The 25,080-nt window shown below is 48.4% G+C and overlaps 1 protein-coding gene across 16 annotated transcripts in view; it reads right to left on the reverse strand.

Moving 5' to 3' along the window:
• Nucleotides 1-25,080, reverse strand: part of Sun1 (Sad1 and UNC84 domain containing 1) — a 48,927-nt gene that overhangs the window by 2,727 nt on the left and 21,120 nt on the right. For 4 of the 16 annotated variants that reach the window (XM_036171547.1, XM_036171548.1, XM_036171534.1 and 1 more), the window contains 19 exons: nt 24,836-25,027; nt 22,898-23,073; nt 21,845-21,871; nt 21,559-21,738; nt 18,730-18,927; nt 17,754-17,819; nt 17,354-17,464; nt 15,312-15,410; nt 14,847-14,940; nt 14,226-14,284; nt 13,963-14,108; nt 13,298-13,537; nt 11,987-12,073; nt 10,419-10,462; nt 9,352-9,463; nt 6,965-7,219; nt 6,415-6,499; nt 2,522-2,637; nt 792-959 (listed from right to left, as the gene is read on the reverse strand). In XM_036171547.1, coding sequence (XP_036027440.1) covers nt 792-959; nt 2,522-2,637; nt 6,415-6,499; nt 6,965-7,219; nt 9,352-9,463; nt 10,419-10,462; nt 11,987-12,073; nt 13,298-13,537; nt 13,963-14,108; nt 14,226-14,284; nt 14,847-14,940; nt 15,312-15,410; nt 17,354-17,464; nt 17,754-17,819; nt 18,730-18,927; nt 21,559-21,738; nt 21,845-21,871; nt 22,898-23,073; nt 24,836-25,027 — 2,455 coding nt within the window. The remainder of the gene's footprint in view (nt 1-791; nt 960-2,521; nt 2,638-6,414; nt 6,500-6,964; nt 7,220-9,351; nt 9,464-10,418; nt 10,463-11,986; nt 12,074-13,297; nt 13,538-13,962; nt 14,109-14,225; nt 14,285-14,846; nt 14,941-15,311; nt 15,411-17,353; nt 17,465-17,753; nt 17,820-18,729; nt 18,928-21,558; nt 21,739-21,844; nt 21,872-22,897; nt 23,074-24,835; nt 25,028-25,080) is intronic. The other 12 variants (XM_036171541.1, XM_036171538.1, XM_036171539.1 and 9 more) reach the window with 7 other exon arrangements.

Here is a 25,080-nt window from a genome sequence, read left to right on the forward strand (position 1 = left end):
ACCTGCATAGAACCCCCCAGTGAGGAGCTGGGGTGTGGGACAACAGTGGAGCACCTGCCTAGAATCCCCCAGTGAGGGGCTGGGGTGTGACTCAGTGGTAGAGCACCTGCCTAGAATCCCCCAGTGAGGGGCTGGGGTGTGGCTCAGTGGTAGAGCTCCTGCCTAGAATCCCCCAGTGAGGGGCAGGGGTGTGGCTCAGTGGTAGAGCCCCTGTCTAGGATCCCCAGTGAGGGGCTGGGGTGTGGCTCAGTATAGAGCACCTGCCTAGGAACCCCCAGTGAGGGGCAGGGGTGTGGCTCAGTGGTAGAGCTCCTGCCTAGAATCCCCCAGTGAGGGGCTGGAGTGTGGCTCAGTGTACAGCACCTGCCTAGAGTCCCCCAGTGAGGAGCTGGGATGGCTCCATGGTAGAGCACATGCCTAGCATGCATGAGGCCCTGGGTTCCATCCCCAACAATGCAAAAGGAAAATGTGCTTCATCTTTTAGCATTTTTCACTTCAATAACTCACAGTTGTCAGAGCATAAGTGGACAGATGGAGGTGATGAATACAATCCTCAAAAGTCAAATATGTCTAACTTGATCTGTTATGGGGCACATGAACTGAACAGCAAACACACTGCCATGCTACCACTGCAATATGGCATTCCACTGAGGCTGACTTAGAAGGGTAAAGGGATAGGTCAAGGGCTGCCCAGGAAATACACTCAGAAGTAAATGAAATACACTCTGAGTAAATGAAACGTCTCTAAGGGTGGAGAGAAGGCTGCTTCCAGGATGCCAGCAGTCACTCACATAGACTGCGAAGTCTCTGGGGGCACTGGAGATGTTACCAGCGGGTGACAGCGTCTTTGGAATGTGCTCCATGGTGAACGTGGTTGGGTAGATCCTCATTGACAAACGCACCACCAGATACCCCTGGGAGCCTTTGAATGCCCAGCAATTCCCTGGGTAGATGTCGGGCTAGGGAAAGAAAATAGTACAACTCAGGCTGGGACAACTGTAAGAATAAAGTGATTTCACAAACCAGAAGCCTCTGTGTGTCCAAGTCACTCTGCCAGACCCTGAGTCTCACAGCCAAGGAACCCAAAGCTGTGAAGGCAGAAGCCTTGAGCTGCTCCTCTCCCGAAGCCTTGCCCGCCACCAGAAATGCAGGTCGTCCTGAGAGTGGGTGGCCCTGTCCAGCATCTTGGAAAACAGCTAAGCCCTGGGCATTGTCTATCCAAGGTAGCCTTTGGTATTGGACCACATAAGCCCCAGGTGGCTCAGGACAGGACTTGTCTGTCACCAGACTCAAGTCTGGATCACAGGACTAGGGCACAGGTTCAGGGAAGCAGAGGAAGCTGATGGCTGAGATGCCCAACAGTGTACCCTGTGCCTCTGCAACCGGTCTTACAAAAGACCTGAAAGGACAGCAGAGTGGGGTGGACAGTACAGAGGCCTCTCTAGACCACACTGTCTACCAGGCACACCTACGATGCCTTCTAATTCTCCACGGCACAGATGGAAATCTTATCTTCCCAGCTTTTGAAAAAACTCAAAAAATTACATCACCTATGTCAGGTGAATGGGACACACAAAGCCCAGTGTCTGCCAGTCAAGCCTCAAAGCCTAGGGCAGGGAGCATTTCAGACCAGCCTGCAGGCCTGCAATGATGATGACTACCAGGCCCACACACAGTCTTGTCAACACTACTTGCCAGACTCATTTCAAGGTTGTCTTAGTTTTCCCAGTTCCAAACCTTGGTATAATATTCTTTCATTGCCATATATTATGACACGCTTTCCTGAATTTGGGGAATATCTGGCATTTCCCATTTAACTTTTGGGCCACAGATGACTGTGTACAGCAAGCTACAGACAGGGAGATTCCTAGGATCAGGAATTCAAGGTCATCTGTAATTAATAGGGAGCTGGAGTCCAGGCTGAGCTACAAGACTCTCTGAAAGCAGGGTGGGCTCCTATACGGAGGTGGGGGGGCTCTGTCACAGGTCAATGAGAGACTCACGGGGGCTTCACAGAAAAGCACTGAAAACAGCTTCAAATGTGAACACAAGGCAGCACGCTGAAGTAGGCAAGTGCACCCGACTATTCAAATCTCTCCTTTCACCAGTGAGGAAGCAGCAGTGCAGACAGGGCAGATGCCCCAGGCCTGGGGACATGGTGGCCGCTCCCAGTCTGCTAGGGCTCATGACAGCACAGGCAGAAAGCAACCAGGATGGTCCCTGTGGTCCTCCTATGATACTTGCTCCCTTCCACCTCCCCTCTCTGTATAGTCACAGTGGGACCAGGCAGCCTCCCACCACCTGGGTCTCAGATTGGATGGAGAGGCTGCATGGCACATGGCACAACCCAGCAGTGCATGTCCAGTGCCAGAGGTGAACTTGGAGTATGGCCTGGTGCCCCCAGCAAGGGTGCACACAGAGGACTAGGGTCATGCCAATTCCGTGTGCCTGTTTTACCTTCATGAGGGGCTGAGAAATGCAGAGTGGCCTAAGATGCAAGGCCCTGTGGACAGCAGCTCACCTGGATCACCACACGAGGTGACTGTGAGAAGTACCACAGCGGGATCCCAAACAGGCTCAGCAGTGCCGTCTTGGTCTCATAGGTCTCGGAGCACCGAGTGCTCAGGATGCTGCCACCTAGAACACAGGGACACTTGGGTTACACCTTATGGCAACATGCTGGGAAGTAAGAACTAGAGGCCAATAGCACTTTTTTCATTTTTTAAAGATTTATTTACTTTCATGCGCATGTATGTCTGTATGAGGGTGCAAGATCCCTTGGAACTGTAGTTACAGACAGTTGGGAGCTGCCATGTTAGTGCTGGGAATTGAACCTGGGTCCTCTGGAAGAACAGCCAGTGCTCTTAACTGAAGCCATCTTTCCAGCCCCCAACAGTGCTTTTCATTTTAAAATTTATTTTATGTGTATGGATGTTTTGCTTGCATGTATGTCTGTGCACCACATGCATGCCTGATGCCTAGAGGCAAAAAAAAAAGGGCTTTGGATCCTCTGGAATTGGAGTTACAGATGGTTGTGAGCCACCATGTGGGTGCTGGGAATTGAACTCAGGTCCTCTGGAAGAGCAGCCAATGCTCTTAACCACTGAGCCATCCCTCCAGCCCCCATCACTCCCCCATCAAAGTGCTTTTAACAGCATCTGCTTTTCTTGTAAACAGAACCTTGAACTCTAAGGGCAGCCCTATATTTCTGGTTAAAAACTGGATTCTTGGGTTGGGGATTTATTTAGCTCAGTGGTAGAGCGCTTGCCTAGCAAGTGCTAGGCCCTGGGTTCGATCCTCAGCTAAAAAACAAACAAACAAACAAATTGGATTCTTTTTTTTCTCTTTTCATCTGTGTGAGGGCAGGTATGGGTTAAAAGTCAAAGGTGACAATGGCTGTCTTTGGTCATCCACCACCTTATTCATCGAGGTAGAATCTTTCAACTGAACCCAGAATTCACAGATTTTGGTTAGTCTCACTTGCTCTGGGCAACCTGTCTCTGCCTTCCAACCAGTGAAATTATAGGGCTGCTATGCTTATCCAGAATTTATGTGGGTTTTCAGATTCAAATTCTGGTCCTCACTTTACCACTAAGCCATCCTCCTAGCCCCTGCATTTATTTTTTAGCTGACACATAAAAACACAAAAATTAGTAGATGGCTCTGTGCTTAAGAATACTTGCTGACTTGGGTACAGTTCCCAGCACCTACATGGTGGCTCACAACTATCTGTAACTCCAGTTCCAGGGGACCCAACTGCTCTCTTCTGACCTCTGTGGACACTGGACACTGTAGAAAGACATGTATGCAGGAAAAACTACTCATACCCATAAAATTCTAGAGTAACACACACACACACACACACACACACACACACACACACACACAAAATAACCACCACCACCACCACCACCACCACCACCACCACCACCACCACCACCTAGCACATGTTCTGGGATCAGGCTGAACATACATCAAGAACTCAGTACACAGGCAGCAGTGGCACACGCCTTTAATCCCAGCACTCAGGAGGCAGAGCTAAGGATAGCTCTGTGAGTTCGAGGCCAGCCTGGGCTACCAAGTGAGATCCAGGAAAGGCTCAAAGCTACACAGAGAAACCCTGTCTCGAAAATCCAAAGGAAAACAAAAAACAAAAAACAAAACACCTCAGCATAACCTGACACCTCACAGCACAAACACCCAGCATCCTCCTTCCTTTCATCTTAGCTCGGCAGCCCCCACTGGCTACTTGAGCCATCCACTACACCGAGCACTCAACTTTTTATCTGGCAGGTTGTCTTTGACATCAGTTCATTCTATCCCTTCACGACTGTGTCTAGTGTGTGACTGACTACTAGGGATGGTGGCTCTCAAAGCTCTGTTCATATTTTCCTAAGTAAGGGTCAAGAGTCCCACAGCACTGGTGTTAGGGGCAGGTAACTTCCAGAGGCTACCTAACTGGTCAACAGGGGGAAATGCTGTAACAAATGCCCACTAGCCAAAAAGCAGTGGGAGCAGGAGTGACCAGTTAGGGGATGAACCTTCTGCCTTTTCAGGGGAGCAGGCAGACAGGATGGTAATGCTAACAAGAAATAAGAACTGAGAAGTTGGGCTGGAGCGATGGCTCAGAGGTTAAGAGTACCGACTGCTCTTCCAGAGGTCCTGAGTTCAATTCCCAGCACCCACATGGTGGCTCACAGCCATCTGTACAGGGCGGTCCTCAGCATATATAAGACATAAAAATGAGGGGGGAAGAAAGAATTAAGTCTCACAGAGACACACAGCAGGTCCCAGCCCTCAGAGCAGATACAATCCATCTCTTTCAGTCAAGCTTCACTACCGTCTCTGACATGCACAGGAGGGGCAGGGGATACTCAAACAGGCAGATAACATGGCTTTGATGCTGCAGATAAAGACCTAAGCTCCTGGACACTGGCCAACTTCTTAAACATCCTCCCTCTAGTCTAAGAACAGCTGTTGGGGCAACTTCTTGGGCCTCAGGGGGTTTAAGCTGGTGACACAAATCCACAAGCTCCAACACGACCTCAGAACAAGTGGCAGCTGCCAACCCAAACAGCATGGCTAAAATGTCATTCAATGCCTCTGACCTAAATATAATTTCTTTCTTTTTTTTTTTTAAAGATTTATTTATTTATTATGTATACAGTGTTCTGTCTACACATATCCCGCAGGCCAGAAGAGGGCACCAGATCTCATTACTGATGGTTGTGAGTCACCAAGTGGTTGCTGGGAATTGAATTCAGGACCCTTGGAAGAGCAGTCGGTGCTCTTAACCTCTGAGCCATCTCTCCAGCCCCTAAATATAATTTTTGATGTCACTTCACTTCACAATATAAAACTAAAATCAGTTTTTTGTTTTTTGGGGGTTTTTTTTGGAAGTCATTTAGACCAGGGGCTCCTTGAGAAGCATGAGCAACCCTGCTAACTCCATCCAGCCCTAAGAAATTGGCTATTCCCACACTAAATAGTAGGCTCATGCCACACTGAGATTCAAATGATGTGACGGCCCAGCAGTGATGGCAGCCAGGCTCATGGCCATCCATATCACAGGCTGCTCAAGTTGGGACACAATGTCTCCACTGGACTAGGCCCACTGCACTCCTCTGGGAGTTTAAAAACTGCTCATTCTTTAGGCGATGGTGTCAGTCTGCATGTCACCTGCAATTCCTATTTTTATAAGTTCAGAAAGTCATTTCTGCATGGCTTATGCAGCAGAACCTTCTGAGCTGCCCCACGCCTCCCAGTGGTGTCCACATTCTCACATTTCCAGAAAGGGCTCACAGGCCTCATCCAGGAGTACAATCTCAAACCCACTGCACATGTGAGGGCTCTGTGGTTGTGACTTTCCTACCACGACAGACCATGCTTTGTGGAAGCAAGGCAGCTCCTGTCCTGCTATGCATTCAGCCTCAGCAATCAACCCTTAGTCCTCACACTTGGGGCTAGGCCTGGGCATGCTCCATAAACATGGAGCTTACACATACCCCAATGGGCAACTTCCCAAAAAGAATGAGCATTTGGGCCTCATCCAGAGTAATACTGTATTGTCAGATTAAAATTGTGTCAAGGCTGGGTGGAGGTGGCACACGCCTTTAATCCCAGAACTCGGGAGGCAAAGCCAGGCGGATCTCTGTGAGTTCAAGGCCAGCCTGGTCTACAGAACGAGATCCAGGACAGGCACCAAAAGTACATGGAGAAACCCTGTGTCGAAAAACAAAAACAAAAAAGTGTGTCAAGTAGCCTGTGGTGGTGGCGAATTCCAGGACAGCCAGGGCTACACAGAGAAACTCTATCTTGGGAGAAAAAATAAAGTGTGACAATGTCCTGTAGGCCCACCCGAATTCCTAGCCTGGTCTTTCATGCTCATAGTAGACTCTTCTGTTGATTACTCACCTCCAGACTCCAGAGCAAAGTCCACCATCCCAGTCTTGTCTTGGGAGTACAGCTTCAGAGCATTGTTCACAATGATGTGCACTTGCTGGTAGCCCGGAAGAAAGAAGAATGAGGGTTAATGATGCATGCAAAGGCCAGGGACCTTATATGCCTATGCTTAGGAAACACAAGCATGCTACACTTCAACCATGGGTGGGATAGGGCCAGATCCTCATCACTAGGACACGACAGTTCATAGCAAGTATCAGAGCCAGGGTGTCCTGGGCACTGTCACCATCAATGGGGGGGGGGGGTGGGAGGGAAGGTTGGACTTCAGGGCTGGGGCATGGCAACTAAGGGAAGCTGAGTTCAGCTTGAAGCTATGTAACCACAAACTGGCATGTGGGAGACCTTGGGACAAAAGGATTCAGTGAGTTCAAAGCTAAGGAGTGCTTCCAAGGGACAATATCAGCAGTGCATCATCTGTGCAAGGCTAAGTTCACTGTGTTCTCAGAACACTGACACCCATGTAACCACATGTCTCTGGTGGAGGCTGAACCTGTTTACTCACCGCTTCTGTGATTCCTGAAATCCCTGCCTCGTTCATGGCAGACATGATGACCTCAGATGTCGGGGGCTGTCCTGTCACTGTGATGTGGTGTGTGATATTCTGCAGCACTTTCAGCTCAAGGTCCCGCAAAAGCACCTGCACCTCATCTTTGCTCACAAACCGAGAAGAAAGCTTCTGCAATAGCCACTCGAGGGAGCTGCCGTGCTGATCCTCAGAGAACATGAGTTTCACAGTCTCCTGGATGCGGGCATCGGCCTGGTGAGGGAAGAATGGGTAAGTGTGCAGCACTTCAGCACACTGCTTCAACACAGCCTCCAGAAGTCTGCAAGACAGGCAACAACTGTGGCATAACTGTCCCCTTCATATTAAAGCTAAGGACTCTTCCCAAGCCACTGGAGTGGCCTAGAGTGCTGCTGCATGAAGGCCATTACACAGTGGACTACAGAAAGGGGGTGTGGGTTTTCTGACCCCCAGGGAGTCTACTCCACACAGCTCCACAGCTGAGGCATGGGCCCCTGTGTCCTCACTGCTCCTTAAAAACAGCCTGAGGTGTAGCCAGAGAGGAGGCTGACTGGGTCATACTATATACATACTATATACAAACTTCTTTTTGGTTCCCATGGAAACAATCAAAGGGCAAAGCACAGGCAAGGCATCCACCTACCACAAAGCTGGCAGGCTCTATATGTAACCCTGTTCTCCATCCCCACCAATGGCCCCACCATGCTCTCTTCTTTCCTCAGTCTCCCAGGACTCCCTGAGGCCTGTCCATCTCTGCTCTTTTCCACAAGCCAATACCCCAGAGTGCATCTGTAACTAAGCAAAGACTGCAGGCCTGCAGCCCACTAGCCAGCACCCAGGACATGTAGTGAGGAGTTGTACATTTTAACGAGCAAACAGGAGAGATTCCTGCCCATGTACTTTGTTGTCCCCACCTATCTCTCCTCCTACCTGCTCTGGGAGTTCTTTATACACAGATAATTTATCAGACATGTCACAAATCAATTTTCTTTTCTTTCTTTTTTTTTTTTAAAGATTTATTTATTTATTATGTATACAGTGTTCTGTCTACATGTTATGCCTGCAGGCCAGAAGAGGGCACCAGATCTCATTACAGATGGCTGTGAGCCACCATGTGGTTGCTGGGAATTGAACTCAGGACCTCTGGAAGACTGGAAGACCAGTCAGTGTTCTTAACCTCTGAGCCATCTCTCCAGCCCCACAAATCAATTTTCTAATCTATGGTCTGAACGTGGCTCATGAGGACTCTTGCCAACAAGACGTCTGCAGTCTCAGCAGACCCAAGGAGGTGAGCCATGCACCATCTGTGACATATTGTGACACAGATGGGCAAGCGGCCAAGCATAGTTGGGGCCTACTATGGACACTGGGAGACAACGTGTGCATGTGCATGTGCATACACACACACACCACTCTCTCATACTTCCCAACGTGTCAGTTGTACTATGTGATCAGGAAGAGTCATGCACTGAGTTTAGGTGTGAGTGTGCTATGCTGTTGGGATTGGGACTGACTTGAAAATATTTACAACCTCCAAGTATGGATGGGGTGAAGTTTGGTCACAGCATTTGCCTGGCCTGTGTTGGACTCTGGGTTCATACCCAGCACCACATTTTAAGAGACAAACTCTTAAAATATAATTAGAGAGAGAGATGGCTCGTAGGTAAAGATGCCTGCCTCTAGACCTGACCTCCTGAATTTGATCCTGAGGACCCACATGGTAGAAGGAGAACCAACTTCTCTAAGTTGTCTTCTGACCTCCACATTCTTACATTCTTTTGCTTTCCCCCCACTAAGACAGGTTTCCTGGAACTCAGAGATCCGCCTGCCTCTGCTTCCTGAGTGCTGGGATTAAAGGCGTGTGCCACCATGGCCCAGAACATTTTTACATCCTTATGACATACGTGTGTCTGCACAATCACATGCACAATAAATGAAATATTTAAAATGCAATTCTTTTAAAGGTGGGACTGGAGAGATAGCTCAGTGGTGAAGAGCTCTTCATGAGGACTGGAACACAGATCTCATCACATGACAAGCCACATTCCCACAAATGCCTGTAATCTCAGCTCTGAGGGAATCAGACAGAAGAGGACTTCTAGAGCTGGCTGGTTTCTAGTTACGCCAAGACACTAGATCCAGCCTCAAGAATTGAGATCCTGTCTCCGAGGGAATGGGCTTAAAATGATGGGAAATTGACACCTGATGGCTTCTTCTAGTCTCTGTTCATGTCCCTGCAATCTGTCTGTTACATGCAGACACACACATAAAAAATGTTTAAAAAAAAAGAGTTTTCAGGGCAGTCACAGAGAAACATGTCAGGTGAGAGCTTTCTTCAGGTAGAAGTCTCCTAACACAGGAATTACCTGCTCACAGCTGGTCCTCAGATGCTGCCAGTCCGACAGCTGTGACTTCAGCAGGTTCAGTTCCAGTTCTAGGTGCTGCACACGGTCTAGGAGGGGCTGCTCTTCAGCCCTGCTGGAAGCCATCAACCAGGGAGGGGACAGGGGTCAGGGCCCAGATGCACTCAGGGGAGGCCTAAACAAAGCAGCACGTCTATGTCCTCAAAATTACAAATAAGACCAGAAATGAAGCTGATGTCTATCCATAGCCCTGAGGCTCAATCTGCAGTTCCATGTTCATGGGATAGACAGTGGACTGAAGATACGATCAGGGTATGATTAGTGACTGGCCCTGGGGAGTGGCTATGACCACAGCTTTGCAAGGGATGCTAATAGGCCCAGCTGAACGAGGGATCTCCACATATATGTTCTGGATCTATACATTCAAATGTATGCCAAGTCAGTATTCACTGAAACCAGGCCTGGGAAGAGCAATGTACATCACACTCCCTCCCATCCCACCCCACATGCAGAGGGCCCATTAGCCAGTAAAAGAAGTTACCCAGCCAGACCCAGCACACGAACTACAAAGGTTAGTACACACAAACCTGGAGTGTGCAAAGAAGATGCAGTGCTGGGGACAAGGGGAAAGCTAGCAGGAAGTTGTGGGAACAAAGCTCAACGGCTGAGACACCAGAGCTTTGCAGTGGACAAGGACCGGCAGCTTCAGGTGCAGAAAGCTTGGCAGCCACAAGATGCATGGCTGCTGGGCACCAAGGTTGGGCTGGGCCTTTACGCGGGTCCTGAGACACTGATGGAGCCAATGAGGTCAGAACAGAGAGAGGCTCCTGGCAGAGGGAGTCCCCCAAGGGACCTAGTTATACTGCCTAAAGAAAGACAGTCCCAAGTTCCTCAGGGCCTTCTGTCCCTTGCATGGTTCTGAAAGGATACTCCAAAAGATACCCCAAAGCTGGTAATTTTAAGTAGCAAGTGACAATTTGAATCTTAGCAGCCAGTACATAGTTGGCCACCATGTTCCATACTAGCAAAGAACCATGGGAGAAAAACTCAGAGCTCCTGAGGTCACTTACCTGCCTGCTCTCAGCTTGCTTTCTTCCAGCTCCTTCTGGATAGCCTGGGAAACAGGGGAGACTTTGTCAACAGTTATGCCTTGAGTTTATAAATCATGTCTCAGTAACTTAAAACTTCACATATTGGAGGATGAGTTTCAGCTTCTGAATGCCTGGGCAAAAGGCATCAAGGTGAGTATGGCCGGGCTTCCTCCTGACTCAGGTCAGGTGCATTCTGGGTCTCCTGACAGGTTGAGGCCCCTCTTCCTGCTCAACTGAACTCTCCTGACACCAACATTCAGGAAGTAGGAGCTGGTCCCAAGAGCCCGAGGACTATTCTGCTTACCCCCCACTCAGTAAAATAATGCTTTAGGTTCAGCTCAGTGAGCACGCAAGCATCTGCCATGCTGTGCCTTACAAATGCTAAGTAAGCCCTGTCCCCAAGAGCCACATGGTCTACACTGCAGACCCACATCAAGATCCAGTTACCAGCACACAAGTGAGACTCTCCCACCCACAGTGATTTTATGCAAAGCGAGCTCTGTGCATGCTTTTTGGTGGAGGCTGAGTTATACCAGGGGCTCACAGGGATTCATGAGTAGGATGTGGCTGGATTTTGGTGGAGGCTGTTATACCAGGGGCTCACAGGGATTCATGAGTAGGATGTGGCTGGATTTTGGTGGAGGCTGAGTTATACCAGGGGCTCACAGGGATTCATGAGTAGGATGTGGCTGGATTTTGGTGGAGGCTGAGTTATACCAGGGGCTCACAGGGATTCATGAATAGGATGTGGCTGGATTTTGAAGCCAGCACAGCCACTTCTGTTCTGTCAGCCTCATGGGTCAAGCAGTGAAGCAACAGAACTGAAATGCCCAGAAAATAAAACCACAAGACACAGCTCTTCCAGTTGTGTAGATCAAAAGCAATATCTTGAAACAACGTAGCCCCTGGCCACAGCTTTGGAGAATATTGACTACCAGTTGATCTTTATTAAAAAACTGGTCTGGGGATAGTTAAAGTACTCAGTGGGACAAGGCACTTGTGCCAAGTCTGATGATCGGAGTTCAATGCCAGGACACACAGAAAGGTGAGAAATGACTCCGATAAGCTATCCTCTGACTTCCACATGTACTATAGCATGCATTTGCTCTTGCCTAGCAAATATAAGGCCCTGGGTTCCATCCCCACAGCCAGGCACAAGTGCACCACACCCACACCAAGGCATGCATTCACGCACAGTCTGCTTTTTTTTTGGGGGGGGGGGCCACTCCAATTATAAAGGCAAGAACTAATATCTTAGGGATGGGGAGAAGGTCCAGTGAGTAAAAGCATTTGCTGTGCAACCATAAGGACTTGAATTGAAAAGCTAAGCATTCATGTAAAAAGCTGAGTGTGGCTGTACACAGTCAGTAACCCTAGTGCCCAGTACTGTGAGTGGCAGAGAAAGAAGGCTCAGGGAAAGACCTTGTCTCAAAGGAAAAAGGCTGAGTAAGGGCAGCATCCCTAATGCCCTCCTTTATCTTGGTGCATGCACTCCCCGATGCGTGCACCCAGCAAACCAACCAACCAACCACACAGAGAATAAATACCTCAGATTTTTCTGTCAATTTTCTAAGAATATCTTCCAAGTTGGAGAGACGCACTTCATGGTCATGGTGGAAAGTCATGAAGTCAGTCTGAGAACAAAAGTGCAGAACGAATAGCTAAGAGAGTTCAGCAGCACACACATGCCATTAGGGCAGCCAGTAGTTCTTACTGCAGTTACAGGGTAGCACAGCATCTTGAGAGGTGTCAGCCCCTAGCCAGGCCCCTATCTAGCTCTGGCTAGAGGTCTCAAACCCAAGCAAAATCATACAGTTTGTTTTGTGACCTCTACCGTAAGAAGTAAACCAGGCTGGAGAGATGGCTCAGAGGTTAAGAGCACTGGCTGTTCTTCCAAAGGTCCTGAGTTTAATTCCCAGCAACCACATGGTGGCTTACAACCATCTGTAATGAGATGTGGTGCCTTCTTCTGGCCTGCATGCAGGCAGAACACTGTATATATAATAAATAAATCTTAAAAAAAAAAAAGAAGTAAACATACTCATATCCACTCACAGATCTACTGGGTACTGTGATCTTCACAGCTCTAAAATAAAACCTCTACGGATAAAGACCCAGGGAACATTCATTCCCCTCTACCATCTCTTACCCACACAAGATACATGGTATGTTCTTACTGACTGGCACCATCCAGAAGCACTATTCACAATCAAGTCTCATCATGTGATTAGGTTACTCATTCAGAAGGTGACCAGAGCCAGCATGGTGGTGCAGGGCTGGCACCCCAGCCTTCAGGAGGCTGAGGCAGGATGATTTTGAGCTCTAGCCCAACCTTTCTGGGCTCAGTAAGGCCACAATCAACAAAAGAATCAAGTGAGATTTCCTTCCATGGGCTAAGTGTAAGCACTTGCCTAGCATGCACAAGGCCCAGGACTAATTCCATCCCCAGCACCACAAAAAAGTTAAACAAACAAACAAAAACAAAACCTTTTTATTCCTGTTACACTATAGATAGGAGGTGTCACCTCAAAAGGCTTGTGTTGAAGGCTCGATCCTCAGCCAGGTGGACCCGATCACTGGATCACCCGATCACTGGATCAGGAGGGCTCCAACCTACCCATAGAGCAGGCCACAGACAGACTCGTCACCCGCTGATACCACAGGGTGGTGGTAGCAACAATGTTTGAAGGGCTTTGCTGGAGGTAGTATGGCATCAGGGATGTGCCCAAAGGGCAGATCTTGTTCTGGTCCCTTCTTCTCTGCCTCATTTGTGCCATGAGGTGTTTTACCACAGTGACGGGAAGTATACCGGGAGGAGTCACCACACAGGCTGGGACTAAAGGGGTTTCTGGTTTTACCTTAGCACCGAGTGGTCCTGTGGTGCCCGTCTCCTGCAGGTGCTGGCCAACTACATCCTTGACCCACAGCGACAGCCCTTCCCTGCCATCCTCCACTTGCTCCACCCGCATCTGGAGCTTCTGAAGCAGGACCGTCAGCTCTGCCAGTCTCTCGTTGTGGCTGTGGCACTGCGCACTCAAAGAGGCCACCTTCTGTCCCATGTCACTCTCTTGAGGCCACTGGGAAGCCTCATAATCAACCTGAGATGAAACCAGGAGACTAAAGTCAACACCAAAGGGACATTCCAGCACTGGGCTGTATGTCTTTCTTTCTACTCTCATGTTGTGCAAAGAAACGCTATTCATTCATACTCATAACTGAGTAATGAAATATATAATTCTGCATTATTTGAACTAGTTTAGAATATCTGAAAAGCTACAAAACTTGTGGTGTTATTTTGTTTGCGTTTTTACAATTTTAGGATCATGCATGGTGCATGCCTTTAATCCCAATACTTGGGAGGTAGAGACAGGTAAGATCTCTGTGAGTACTAGGCCAGCCAGCCTGTCTCAGAACTATTCCCCCCCCCCCCAAGGCAGGGTCCAATACTACCTTTCACAAGTAGCATGAAAATCTCTAAAGAGCACATGCTTAAGGTGCTACCAAGACCTCTCTTGCTGGTTACCTTCAGAGGTGGGCTGGGGGGGAGAGGGTCAGGTCTGTGCATGCTCTCAGGCTTGCCCACCCTCTGTGCTGGCTGCATGGCCGTCCAGTTCAGCATTGGTAGGAGTGAGAGGAAGTTGCCCTGACCCCACAGGGAGAAACCAGCACCTGAGGAAAGAAGATAGCTCTGCGCACATGTACAGGCACCAACATATTCAGATACTGTTTCCACACGGTCAGCGTGGGCATGTGCTGGTCTCTGGGGGTCACCATGCCACATCTTACCTAGTAAAAGTAGGAGTGGAAGGAGCAAGACAAAAACCTTGCAAATATTTCGAAGGCACCTAAGAATAGAAAGGAAACCGTTACTTTTGGGAAGACAGAGGTGGAGTGCCATTCTGCCCCTCCTTGTGTACACACGAAACACCCTGCTAAAGGTTTATCTAGAAGGCTTGGCCACACCCACAGGAGGCCCTTCATACATAGCTTGGTAGCAATCTGAGAGGTGCTATCTGGTACCACAAGAAAGACCCAGAGGCCTGAGGCCCTGTTCTGGGGGTAGCACCCACTGTGGTGAGCTGCTGCCCATAGAACTACATTAGGGCACAAGCATAGGATCTGATTGGGCCCTCCAGCTGGACACTTTACATACGTCCAGTGTGCTTTACAATGGCAGTAGCCTTCTCCACCTCTGTTAATTTGAAAAAATATGAAGGCCTGTTGTAAAACATGTAAAAATGTATTGATGCAGACACTGCAAATGTAAGCTGGGCCTTTACAGAGCTGCCCACAACTGGTAAAGAACAGCTGTTCACCACCCCATGAAAACATGCTGACAAGGCATGCTGACCTTGACAAAGGAGCCCCCAATACTGACATGAGATCTTCACACTGACAGTTTCTTACCTGGTAAGAAGAAACACATTCAGCCAAGAAATCAAAGTAACAAATTGGTACCATCCACTCCCTAGCCACCAGAAGATTCCAGAGGCTGCCTTCCCTATGAGAGAAGAGAGCAAGTGTTCTTAGGAAACATGCTTTCAAAGCTGCTCCTACATGGATGCTTCTGGGAAGACACAGGCAGGTTTGTTGGAGGGACAAAGTCCCTATAACACTTGTCAGCAGGGCAGGAGAACAGTGAGCAACACCAGCTACACACAGGATGAAACGAAGGGAAGCCCCAGTCCATGCAGCTCAGTGGATCATGAGACCTAAGGCCCACACACCCAACATGTGATAAACAAGAAGCCATGCACCTGAAGCAGAGACAAGCACGTCACACCGGGAACCTAACATGAAGCTCCAACCTGGTACACTGCCTATGGTTGCCCAAAACTTTATGAGAGCACTAACACAGAACCACATAACCACCTGGAGCAGTGACAGCCAGCCAGAGCACCGACCACATGGCCTCAGCCACAGACCACCCAGCAGCTCTGGTCCTGTGTAATGCTCGAACCAAGAGGTCACCTGTTGCAGAAAAGACATGGCAGAGGGCACTGTCAGACAGACTGCAGGGCCAGCACATACTGACAGGACAAGAGCAAGGCTGTCAGTATACTCTGCCCAAACTCCCTCTTGTGTCCCAGGAGGATACTCAAGTTTTCTTGAGAAAACCTTGCTGTCCTCACTTAAGACTCCCTTACATACATTCTTTGTTTTGAAATGAGGTCACCTGTATCCCAGCCTGGCTTTGAACTCACCATACAGGCAAAGATGACAAACTTCTAGCCTCTCAAGTACATGAACCATCACACCTGGCTAACCATGGTTTGGTTTGGTTTTGGGGTGCTGGGGCTGGTGTTGAGATAGATAGATACTCATTATGTAGTCCTGGCTGTCCTGGAACTCATTAATTATGTAGACCAGGCTAGCCTCAAATTCACAAGAGATCTACTTGCTTCTACATTACAATTTCCCAAATGCTGGGATTAAAGTTGTGCCACCACACTCAGTTCATCGGCAGATTCTTAACAGAGAGGTGGATACCTCTTCACCACACCCTATCAGAGGGTCTAGAAGGTTCTCATAAATGTGGGTGGGTGGTGCCTGCAGAATTCACAGTGGGAAAGTAGTCTTTTTTTTTTTTTTGGTTTTTCGACACAGGGTTTCTCTGTAGCTTTGGAGCCTGTCCTGGACTACAGGCTGGCCTGGAACTCACAGAGATCCACCTGCCTCTGCCTCCCGAGTGCTGGGATTACAGGCGTGCGCCACTACTGCCCAGGGAAGTCTTTTAAGATGACTGAAGCTCTACAGCATCACTGAACAAGCACCAAAAGGAACAAACGGGCAACCAATCTTCCCTTACATAGAGCAGAAATCCTACCCCTCCTTTCTGGCTCCCATTTTTTGAGACAAGGTCTTTTTATGTTGCCAGGCTGGCCTCAAGCGATCATCCTATCTTAGCCTCCTGAGCAGATTACCAACCTTTTTTTTTTTTAAAGCAACTTTGCTTCATTTTTTTCAAGAGTGATTGCTGGCTCTTACCCTTACATTAACATAGTATCTACATGTTAACCCCATAGCCATTAAGTTATTTCAACACAGCATATAACAAGAGAGTGTGGCTTAAGACGATTAAATATAAATGTTTCTCTTATGAGTATAACAGTTTTGCCTATGCACATGTGTGCCTGGTACCTGTGAAGACCACATAGAGTGTTGGATCCCCTGAACTAGACAGTTGTGAGCCACAACATAGATGCTGGGAATCAGTCCTCTGAAAGAGCAGCAGATAGGGGGTCTTAACTACAGAGCCATCTCTCTAACCCCCAAAATATTGCTTTGTGCTTATTTTATCTATGAGACAATTGTTTGTGGGGAGCATCTTTTAAGACAGGATTTTACTATATCGCTCTGGCTGGCTTGGAACTCACTATATATAGCAGGCTGACCACAAACTTGTGGTAGGATTCTCCTGCCTCTTTCTCCAGCTGAGACAACTATTTCTGAAGCTCAGCTTAAAAGACAAACAAAATCAAAAATCAGTTGACCTGGGTGTCCCCAAAAGGTACCTGGAAAGTTATAGGCATGGCCTGGAAAGCACACACCCTCTACAGGTACTGCCTGGGCCTGGGCAGTAGCTGCAAGAGCTCATGCCAACACAAGTGTCAACAAGCCAATGCTAAATAAATTCACAAAGCATTCCAAGAGATTCTGTGTACTTTTTTTCACTACTGCTACTGAGACAGGGTCTCACCATAGATCCTAGGCTGGCCTTAAGTGCAGTCCTCCTGCCTCAGCTCCTAGAGTGCACCAACACACCCAGCTGGTTCTCTGTATTATAAACCACAGCTGTTCTTCTCCTGTCACTTTCTATAGTGCTTTGTGACACTGGCATCACAAATAAACCAAACAAACACAGCAGCACTTTCGACAAGAACAAACAAACAGAACAAGGTACAAGGCATAACCTGTGTAGGTGCAGAGGCGCCCCATGGCCCCTGCCACCCTGTGTGGCGGGGGCAGTTGCAAGTGGGTGGCTGTGTGTGTCTCAAGGTACTTCTTCCCCTTACAGTCATCGCCTGTGGTGTGGTGACAAGGAGTGGAGTGACAGGTTAATAGGCAAACCTCAATCAGAATACTGCACAGAATGTTCAAGAACCTAGGAAACCATCACCCCAAATCCAGCAGGCATAGTCTGGAGATGATTCATTTCCAGTCCTGAGGGTTGCTGGCAGGAAGACTAGCCATGCTGGCCAGTGAAGCATAAGCTATGGTGGGCTGTTCATTCTGTATGCTGAAGCCCAGTATCACAATGGGGCTGCAGCCCTTCAAGACCAGCACCACCTTGAAAGAGGAAGCCGTACTCACACAGGGACTCCCCGTCCACTCTGGAAAGTTCTCCGGCAGTCATCCTCCCACAGTGACCGAGATGGGCTGCAACACATGTAGAAGGGGCTGAGAACGTTCACAGCCAGCTTGAGTGCCAGATGCCCTATAAAGTCAGCGTGACCAGAGACCCGGCCCCACGAGTGTCAGAGATGCTGATGGCTCCCCCCACATAGGTTGCATGGGCAGCAGGAAGATCAGAAAGCTTCAGATTGTTAATGTGCATCAGCAATGACAGGTGAAGGCTGGCTTGCCTACCAAGTTTCAGAAGTGTGATTCTAAACAGAATGCAAATGAAATGGTTTGCTTAAGAAGCAAAAGTCAAAAGTTGAGTTCATTAACTTTTTATTTGAATTGATTTTAACTGCGTGTGTATGTGTGTGTGGGGGTGAGGGGGTAATACATACATTCGTGCAAGTACATCCAGAAACCTGAAGAGGGTGTCAGATCCTCTGGTACTGGAGTTACAAGAGGGTACAAGCCTCCAGTGTGGGTGCTGGGAACCCAACTCAGGTTCTCCACAGGAGTAACAAGCGCTCTTAACTGCTGAGACAGCCCTCCAGCCCCAACTCCTACTTTTCAAAAAACTGAACTTTTTACTTTGGAAAATATTGAATTTGGGCCAGTGAGATGGCTCAGCAGATAAAGCACTTGGCACTTGAGTCTGAAGGAGAAAAACAACTTCACAAAGTTGTCCTCTGATCTCCATGAGTACCTATACACACAATAATAATAAACTTCTAAAACCTAAATCCTGACCAATTTTCAGGGCGTCAAACTGCACACAGATCCTATCAACACTTGATAAGCTCCCACAGGAAGTAGACCCCCAGAAAGCAGCCATGAGAGAGCAGCATGGAGACCGCAGGAGACACAGTGAAGAGCCTCAGAAGAAGCAGGGCTTCCTCCACCTTGAAAGCATGATTTGGTGGAGAAAGAAGAAAAGATATTTAAATACCTTCTGACCCATGGCTCTTTGTCTCATAGCTTTGTGATTCATAAGCTCTGGATTCATAGCCTTTCAATTTGTAAGTTTCTGATTCAAAACTGAGCTTCATTAAAACCACTTGAAAAAGTTGAACTATGAATGATGCAAAGGATGAGGAGGTGTACTTGGCCAGCCATAGAGTCCTATCCAGGTAAAAGGATGCACCGCCTAGTGGAAAACCATGAACACACATCATTCTTCCCACAGAATTGTTCACCCAATGAACCAGTTGGCTAAACTGTTATTTAAAAAAAAAAAAAAAAAGCCAAGTTGCAAAGCATTTATTTTTTAAACTGGACCCCTGGGAAGAGACCACCTGAGAAGAGCATCCCCCAGTGAGCCAATCGGAGCTGCAGAAGAAGCACAGTGGTGGCCTCTCCATGAATGAGGTCTCAGGCTCTGGCACAGTGGGTGAGCACTGCAGGTCTCCCCTTGTGAGGATGCAGAGCCGTGGAGGCACACACTAAAAGCTCCCTGGCTCCCACTGTGGCTAGGCTCCGGAAAAACTTTTCTGTGAGCCTAGCATGTGGAGGGAAGAGCTATAAGCCATGTCTTCGTGTTCTTGAAAAAGTTTCTTCATGGAGTATGGAGTAAAGTGGGTACATTGGTGCTGTCCATTCCAGAGACATCTGTGGGGTGCTAGAGAACCATGGCCCACGAAGCACTTCTTCCATTTACTCCCAAGCCCAGAAATGCCTAGCATGTTCAGAGCTTGAGTAGGAGACCAGCATGAATCAGTGAAGTCTGGGTCACAGGATTTGAAAGAAAATATTAGAGCTTTAACATTTTCAGAAGAGGGCTGGAGAGACAGCTTGGCGGGAGGAGCCCTTCCAGAGGATCCAGAACAGTTCCCAGCACCCATACGGCAGCTCACGGCTGGCCATCCTTAATTCCAGTGTCAGGGGATTCAACCTCCTTTGACGTCTGCAGGGGACTGCACAACACATGGTACACACACATATATGCAGGCAAAACATCCATATACATAATACACCCATACACACAAAAAAATAAATTTTATTATTAATCTTAATTTTTTTCCAAGAGGATAGTGAAGGAACTATTTTCCAATTCGAATGTTGTACAGCAAAATCACAAACCTGAGCAGTCAGCCCCAAAGTCAAGTGGCTCCACAGCCACCAGTGCACATGCCTTCACAGGCTAGAGGAACTGTAGAGGTTTAGTTAGCTTAGAGGCATGCATGTCAGTTTCCTAGATAATCAAACACTCATCCTGCTGGCAAGATGTGAGCAAAAGAAAACTGTTGAGTTGGCAAGAGTAGGAGGGTTCCAAGGTTGGAGCAGGTGGCAGCGCATGTGTTTGGCATGTGTAAGGCCTTGGGCTCAGTCCCCAGGACCAAAGAGTAAAGGAGGGAAGGAACTCATATCTGTTGCAGGGATAGCAAGGCATCGCAGCCTTTATCAAAGGCAGCAGGGAGGATGTATTTACACTGAAACAACACACAGCACAGGCATCAAAATAACCTCAATTAGCATACAAACTCTTAAAGCTGCACAGCCTGGGCTATGGCTAAGCACAGACACCCAGGCACAGCTGCATGCCTGGTTGAACTGCTGGGCAGTACACTTCACCTGCAGACAGCTGGCAGTTGTCTTTCTGTGACAAGTGTTGGCTTGTTAAGCAGAAGCAGAAGCTACTGGAGGGCTGAGCTAAGAAGCCCACTCCAGCACCACCTGGTGCTGCCTGGCACAGTGCAGCCAAACTCCCGGGCAGTGTGGTGGTAAGGAGGGGTACTGGTGCGGCCCCAGCCCTGCCCTGCTAGCAGGTATCAGGAGCTCAGCTGTGCAAAGGAAGCTGTTGGTTGGGAGCATCTGGGATGAGCCCTGGCTCAGTGAGCTCTGTAATGAAGGCCAGAGGGAGGCACCAAGCTCACTGTGGCCCTCACACTCACAGACGGGAGGAGGAAAAGCAGTGTCACTTGATCCAGCCACCTCTCCCTTCCCTTTCTCCAGGTCTTACTTTGTGACAGTAATGTTAAAGAGCTGACAACACCACAGCAGACAAAGCCCTGGACACACGAAAAGGACTGTGCACACAGAAGAAACTGGACATAAGCAGTAAGAACTGAATTCCCAGTGCTGCTCTGGCCTTCCTGGCACTCATGATGGGGAAGGGTCTGTGGTCACTCTCAATGTGGCCCAGGAGGAAGTTTGGGCAGTCCAAAACAGCCTGCCTGCTCAGCTACTTGTGATGTCCTCTACATCGGGTAAGAAGGTCAGGATGTTGGCACCATCTATGTCATGTCCAATGATGCCAACCGCCAAGATGCCAGGCTCAAGTTACCCTCCCAGAGCCTCCTGTCTTATACCATCACACAGAGAGCCCACTCTCAGCAGCATCAACTGGTGCTGCAGCCACCCAGGCATCTGGGCTGCACTGGAGCGACATGGAAAAGCACCCAACCTGGAAGCCACAGAAGTAGGAACTTTCTTTTGTTCATGTCAAGTCCAAATTTACCAAATCTGAACTACTTCAAGTCCAAATTTACCAAATCTGAACTACTTCCAGGTATAAAAATACTAACCACAGAACCACAGGCTGGGAAGGGACAAGTAGGACAGAGCTAATTCAGGTCTACTTAGCTCTGCAAGAATAATTCTGAGTTCATCTCTGTAAGGGAAACAGTGCGAGGCACTAGGGCCTATGCTGGGGATGGAACCCAAGGCGCATGCTGGCAAGCACTCTACCATGAGCCACATCCCTGCCCCAGAGTCAGATTTACAAGAAGAGAAAGAGCTGGGCAGACCCTTTTACCAACTACGGAGGCAGGAGACTTACGCTGTTTTAGAGTCCTGTCTCTGGAGTAAACTCTTGAGGTGGTCCCATGGGTGGCAGACTGGGCCGTGAGTGCATCAGTGCGCGCTGAGAGCATCCTGCAGTCACGGCAGGTGTATCCATTGCTGGCTGTCACCTCGGCTGCCAGTTCACCATTTCCCTGAGTGGCAGCTTTATTTCCACCTGAGGTTTTCAAAAGGCAAATGAAAACTATTGATCACTATCTTCATTCAGATTACCCAGCCATGGCTTCTGGTTTGAAAAATACACAAAGTACAAAAGTAATTACCTTTAAGGTCGCCATCATCATCAAGACCTGAAACACATACACACAAATTACACTGTGAAATACAACCAATACCACCACAACAATGCCAGGTGACAGGCCAGTGCTATGCTATGGCATTGTTGGGGTCTGTTCCTAAGATTGCCCAAACCTCTTGTCACCCAAAGAGGGGTGGCATGGGAAGAGCCCTGCATTCCAGAACATTATGGCCCACAAGGACAGATAAAAGGGAAGAACTAAACAGCTATATGGAACTTCTAGGCTTTTAACTTACAGCATCTATGGCCCTGGGCCTGAGACTGCTCCATGGCTGAGTAAGCAGAGGCATCCCAAGCAAAGAGCTCAGGACTTCTAGAAGTAAGCTGGCTCTTCTAACTCCCTCAGCAGAGCAGCCAGAACATACATTGAACTTAGCCGGCAGCTCTGTGACTCTTAGGAGAGGAGCTGTGTCTGTGTGCTCAGCCTTGGTGACATGGCACAGGTCACCTTAAGGGTGCAGATGGCCCTGACTCCGAGTCGGGGCACAGTCTCTTGCCTTCCAGCACTGACTGCTTCACAGCAAGGCCTTTGTTTTAGAAGGAGTCTTTTATGGAGCTCGGGTTGGCCTTGAACTCCCTATGTAGCTTAGGATTGGCTTCAACTCCTGATTCTCCTGCCTCCACATTCTGGGTGCTTGGATTATAGGAATACACAGCCATGCCCAGCCTGTAACAAGCATTTTCTAATGACTCAGAAATATCTTTACTGTCTAGCTGCTTCTGAGTTTTCTAGAACATACCAGGAATTTTACACCACATTTAAGTGTCCCATATTGAAAGTGGCTAAAGGGTTGCTGCCTGTTCATTTAATCAGTCCTCTGCAGTGAGCAATAAATGATCACACCTCACCTAAGCCACTGAGGCAGCAGATGACGGCAGCATCCACGGGCCCCAGGAGCCTGCAAAGAGCCTCACCTCACTGGTGGCAAATCATTCGTAGACCAGCCTCTGCCCCTCCCAGATCAACTGCAGACACAGCCATGCTGGGGACGAGGATGTTGAGTCTGTGGTTACTAACCCCAGAAGTGGTCCACTTTGGTCTGCTCACGAATCAGAGACTCATCTAGCACGGGGTGCCGAAGCACCGTGGCATTCCGCAGGCTGTAAGAGCTGTCGTTGGAGGACACTCCCTTCCCTGACAGGTGGTTGATACTAAAAGCTGGCTTGCTTGCACTTCTGCGCTGTTCGACTGTCCTACAAAGAAGTAAAAAATGCGTTTTTAGACTTTCCTTAGAAAACATACAATCACGAGATTTTACCAACACAAAGTTTGTGCCAGAGAGCGCACACAGCATTTTAAAACAAGTCTTTTTTTTTTTTGAGCTGAGGATCGAACCCAGGGCCTTGTGCTTGCTAGGTTAGTGCTCTACCACTGAGCTAAATCCCCAACCCCTTGTTTGCTATAATCTAAACATCCATTAATCTAAAAAAAAAAAAAAAAAAAAAAAAAAAAGGAATTTTTTTTAGCTGGAGTCCAAGAACTTGTTCTAAAACTGTAAACAAAATAATTTCAGACTATTCTGGGCCCAACAATCCAATATTGGCTCAAACTTGAAATAACCTGAGAGTTGGGGATTTAGCTCAGTGGTAGAGTGCTTGCCTAGCAAGCACAAGGCCCTGGGTTCGGTCCTCAGCTCCAAAAAAAGCTATAACGAATGCTACAGCTTATACATCTAACCATGCCACTCCCTTTCCTGAATAAGTAAGAGCACACACACCAGCAGCCTGACTGCTTCTGCATCTAGCACAGAGCTGCAAAGCACAGCAAGAGGCACTGGTTAATTTGAAGGAACTTCTTTCTGCCTGTATGTACTCTTAGCACACAACACAAGGAGCCCTAAACCAAATGACAGCTGGATATGATAGCACATGCCTTTAATCTCAGCAATCAGGAGACAGAGGCAGGCAGATCTCTGTGAGTTCCAGCCAGCCCCGATTACAGTGAGACTTTGTCTCTAAACAAACACAACAAAATCCAAATGTCCTGTAAGCATCTTGCATCAAGTGATGTGAGTGGGTACACGCAGGCAAAAGCACCAAGCTACCGCCTCTAGGAAGCTGGTGTGGTGAAAGGCACCAGTCTGCTCTCTTGTCTGGGGGACTGTTGCTTCTAAGCCCCTCTGGGTGGCCCCACAGAAAACTGTGTTTGGGAGTCAGCTGGCACAACTGAATTGTCTGACATTTTGACATTTTATGCGACAGCCTGCAGTCTCAGGGCAAGGCACACTACTGTAGGCCCATGGAGTGTGGACAATGTGTCAGCAATCTTGTGCCTCCTTGAGGGTAATGCAATTTTTATATGAGCAAAATAAACTAAACAGTATCACTTCTGCCAGGCATGGTGGCACACACCTTTAATCCCAACACTCAATCAAGGGGCAGGTGGATCTCTGAGTTTGAGGCCAGCCTGGTCTACAAATCGAGTTCTGGGACAGCCACAACTTTTACACAGATACACCCTATCTTGAAAAACAAAACAAAAAAGGTATCACTTCTATTCAGTGTCTCAGAAAGGCACAGATAGTGGGAACGTTTGCTGTTGGTTACAGTGAAGACAAGGCATAGAAGGTAGAGACAAAACCTACTAGGCATTCCAAGTGTGCACACAGGTACACGGCTCACAAGTCACAGACAGGCTTGAGCCAGCTGTAACAGATCAGCAGCACTGCAGCTGCTGACCCAGCAAGACTCCACCCTCCACATTTGGTAGGCCACTGAAGCTCAGCTCATCCCAGGATGAGAAAGCTTATGCCTGTGACCATGAGAAGTTCATCCCCATTACCATCTCATGCACATTAGCATACCAGCTCCACTCAGTGGGTAGACAACAGATACTCTGAGCACTCCAGAACAATTTCAGTCAGCTCACAGGGCAGAGCTGCATGTCGTGTGCACACACAATTCCAGGGAAAGAGCTTGGTTTGACAGCTGTAAAGACAAGTCACATAGTGCTCACCTGGTTTCTTTCTCCTTGGAGGGGGTGGCCCTGCTGGTGCTGACGTGCATGTCAACAGCCTGGCTGTCCCCACTGCTATATGCTGCTGTTGTGACCAGGCGCAAGCTGCGGCGGGACATCCTTGGAGAATCAAATACAGGTTCCAACCTGTGCTCAGTCTCAAAATCCAGAGCATCCGAAGAATAACTAGAACTGGAGAGAGACAAGGCTGGAGGAAGCAATGTGCCAGGCCAAGAGCCATAACA

Source organism: Onychomys torridus, chromosome 22 (genome assembly GCF_903995425.1).
Source record: "Onychomys torridus chromosome 22, mOncTor1.1, whole genome shotgun sequence".
NCBI classification, from domain to species: domain Eukaryota; kingdom Metazoa; phylum Chordata; class Mammalia; order Rodentia; family Cricetidae; genus Onychomys; species Onychomys torridus.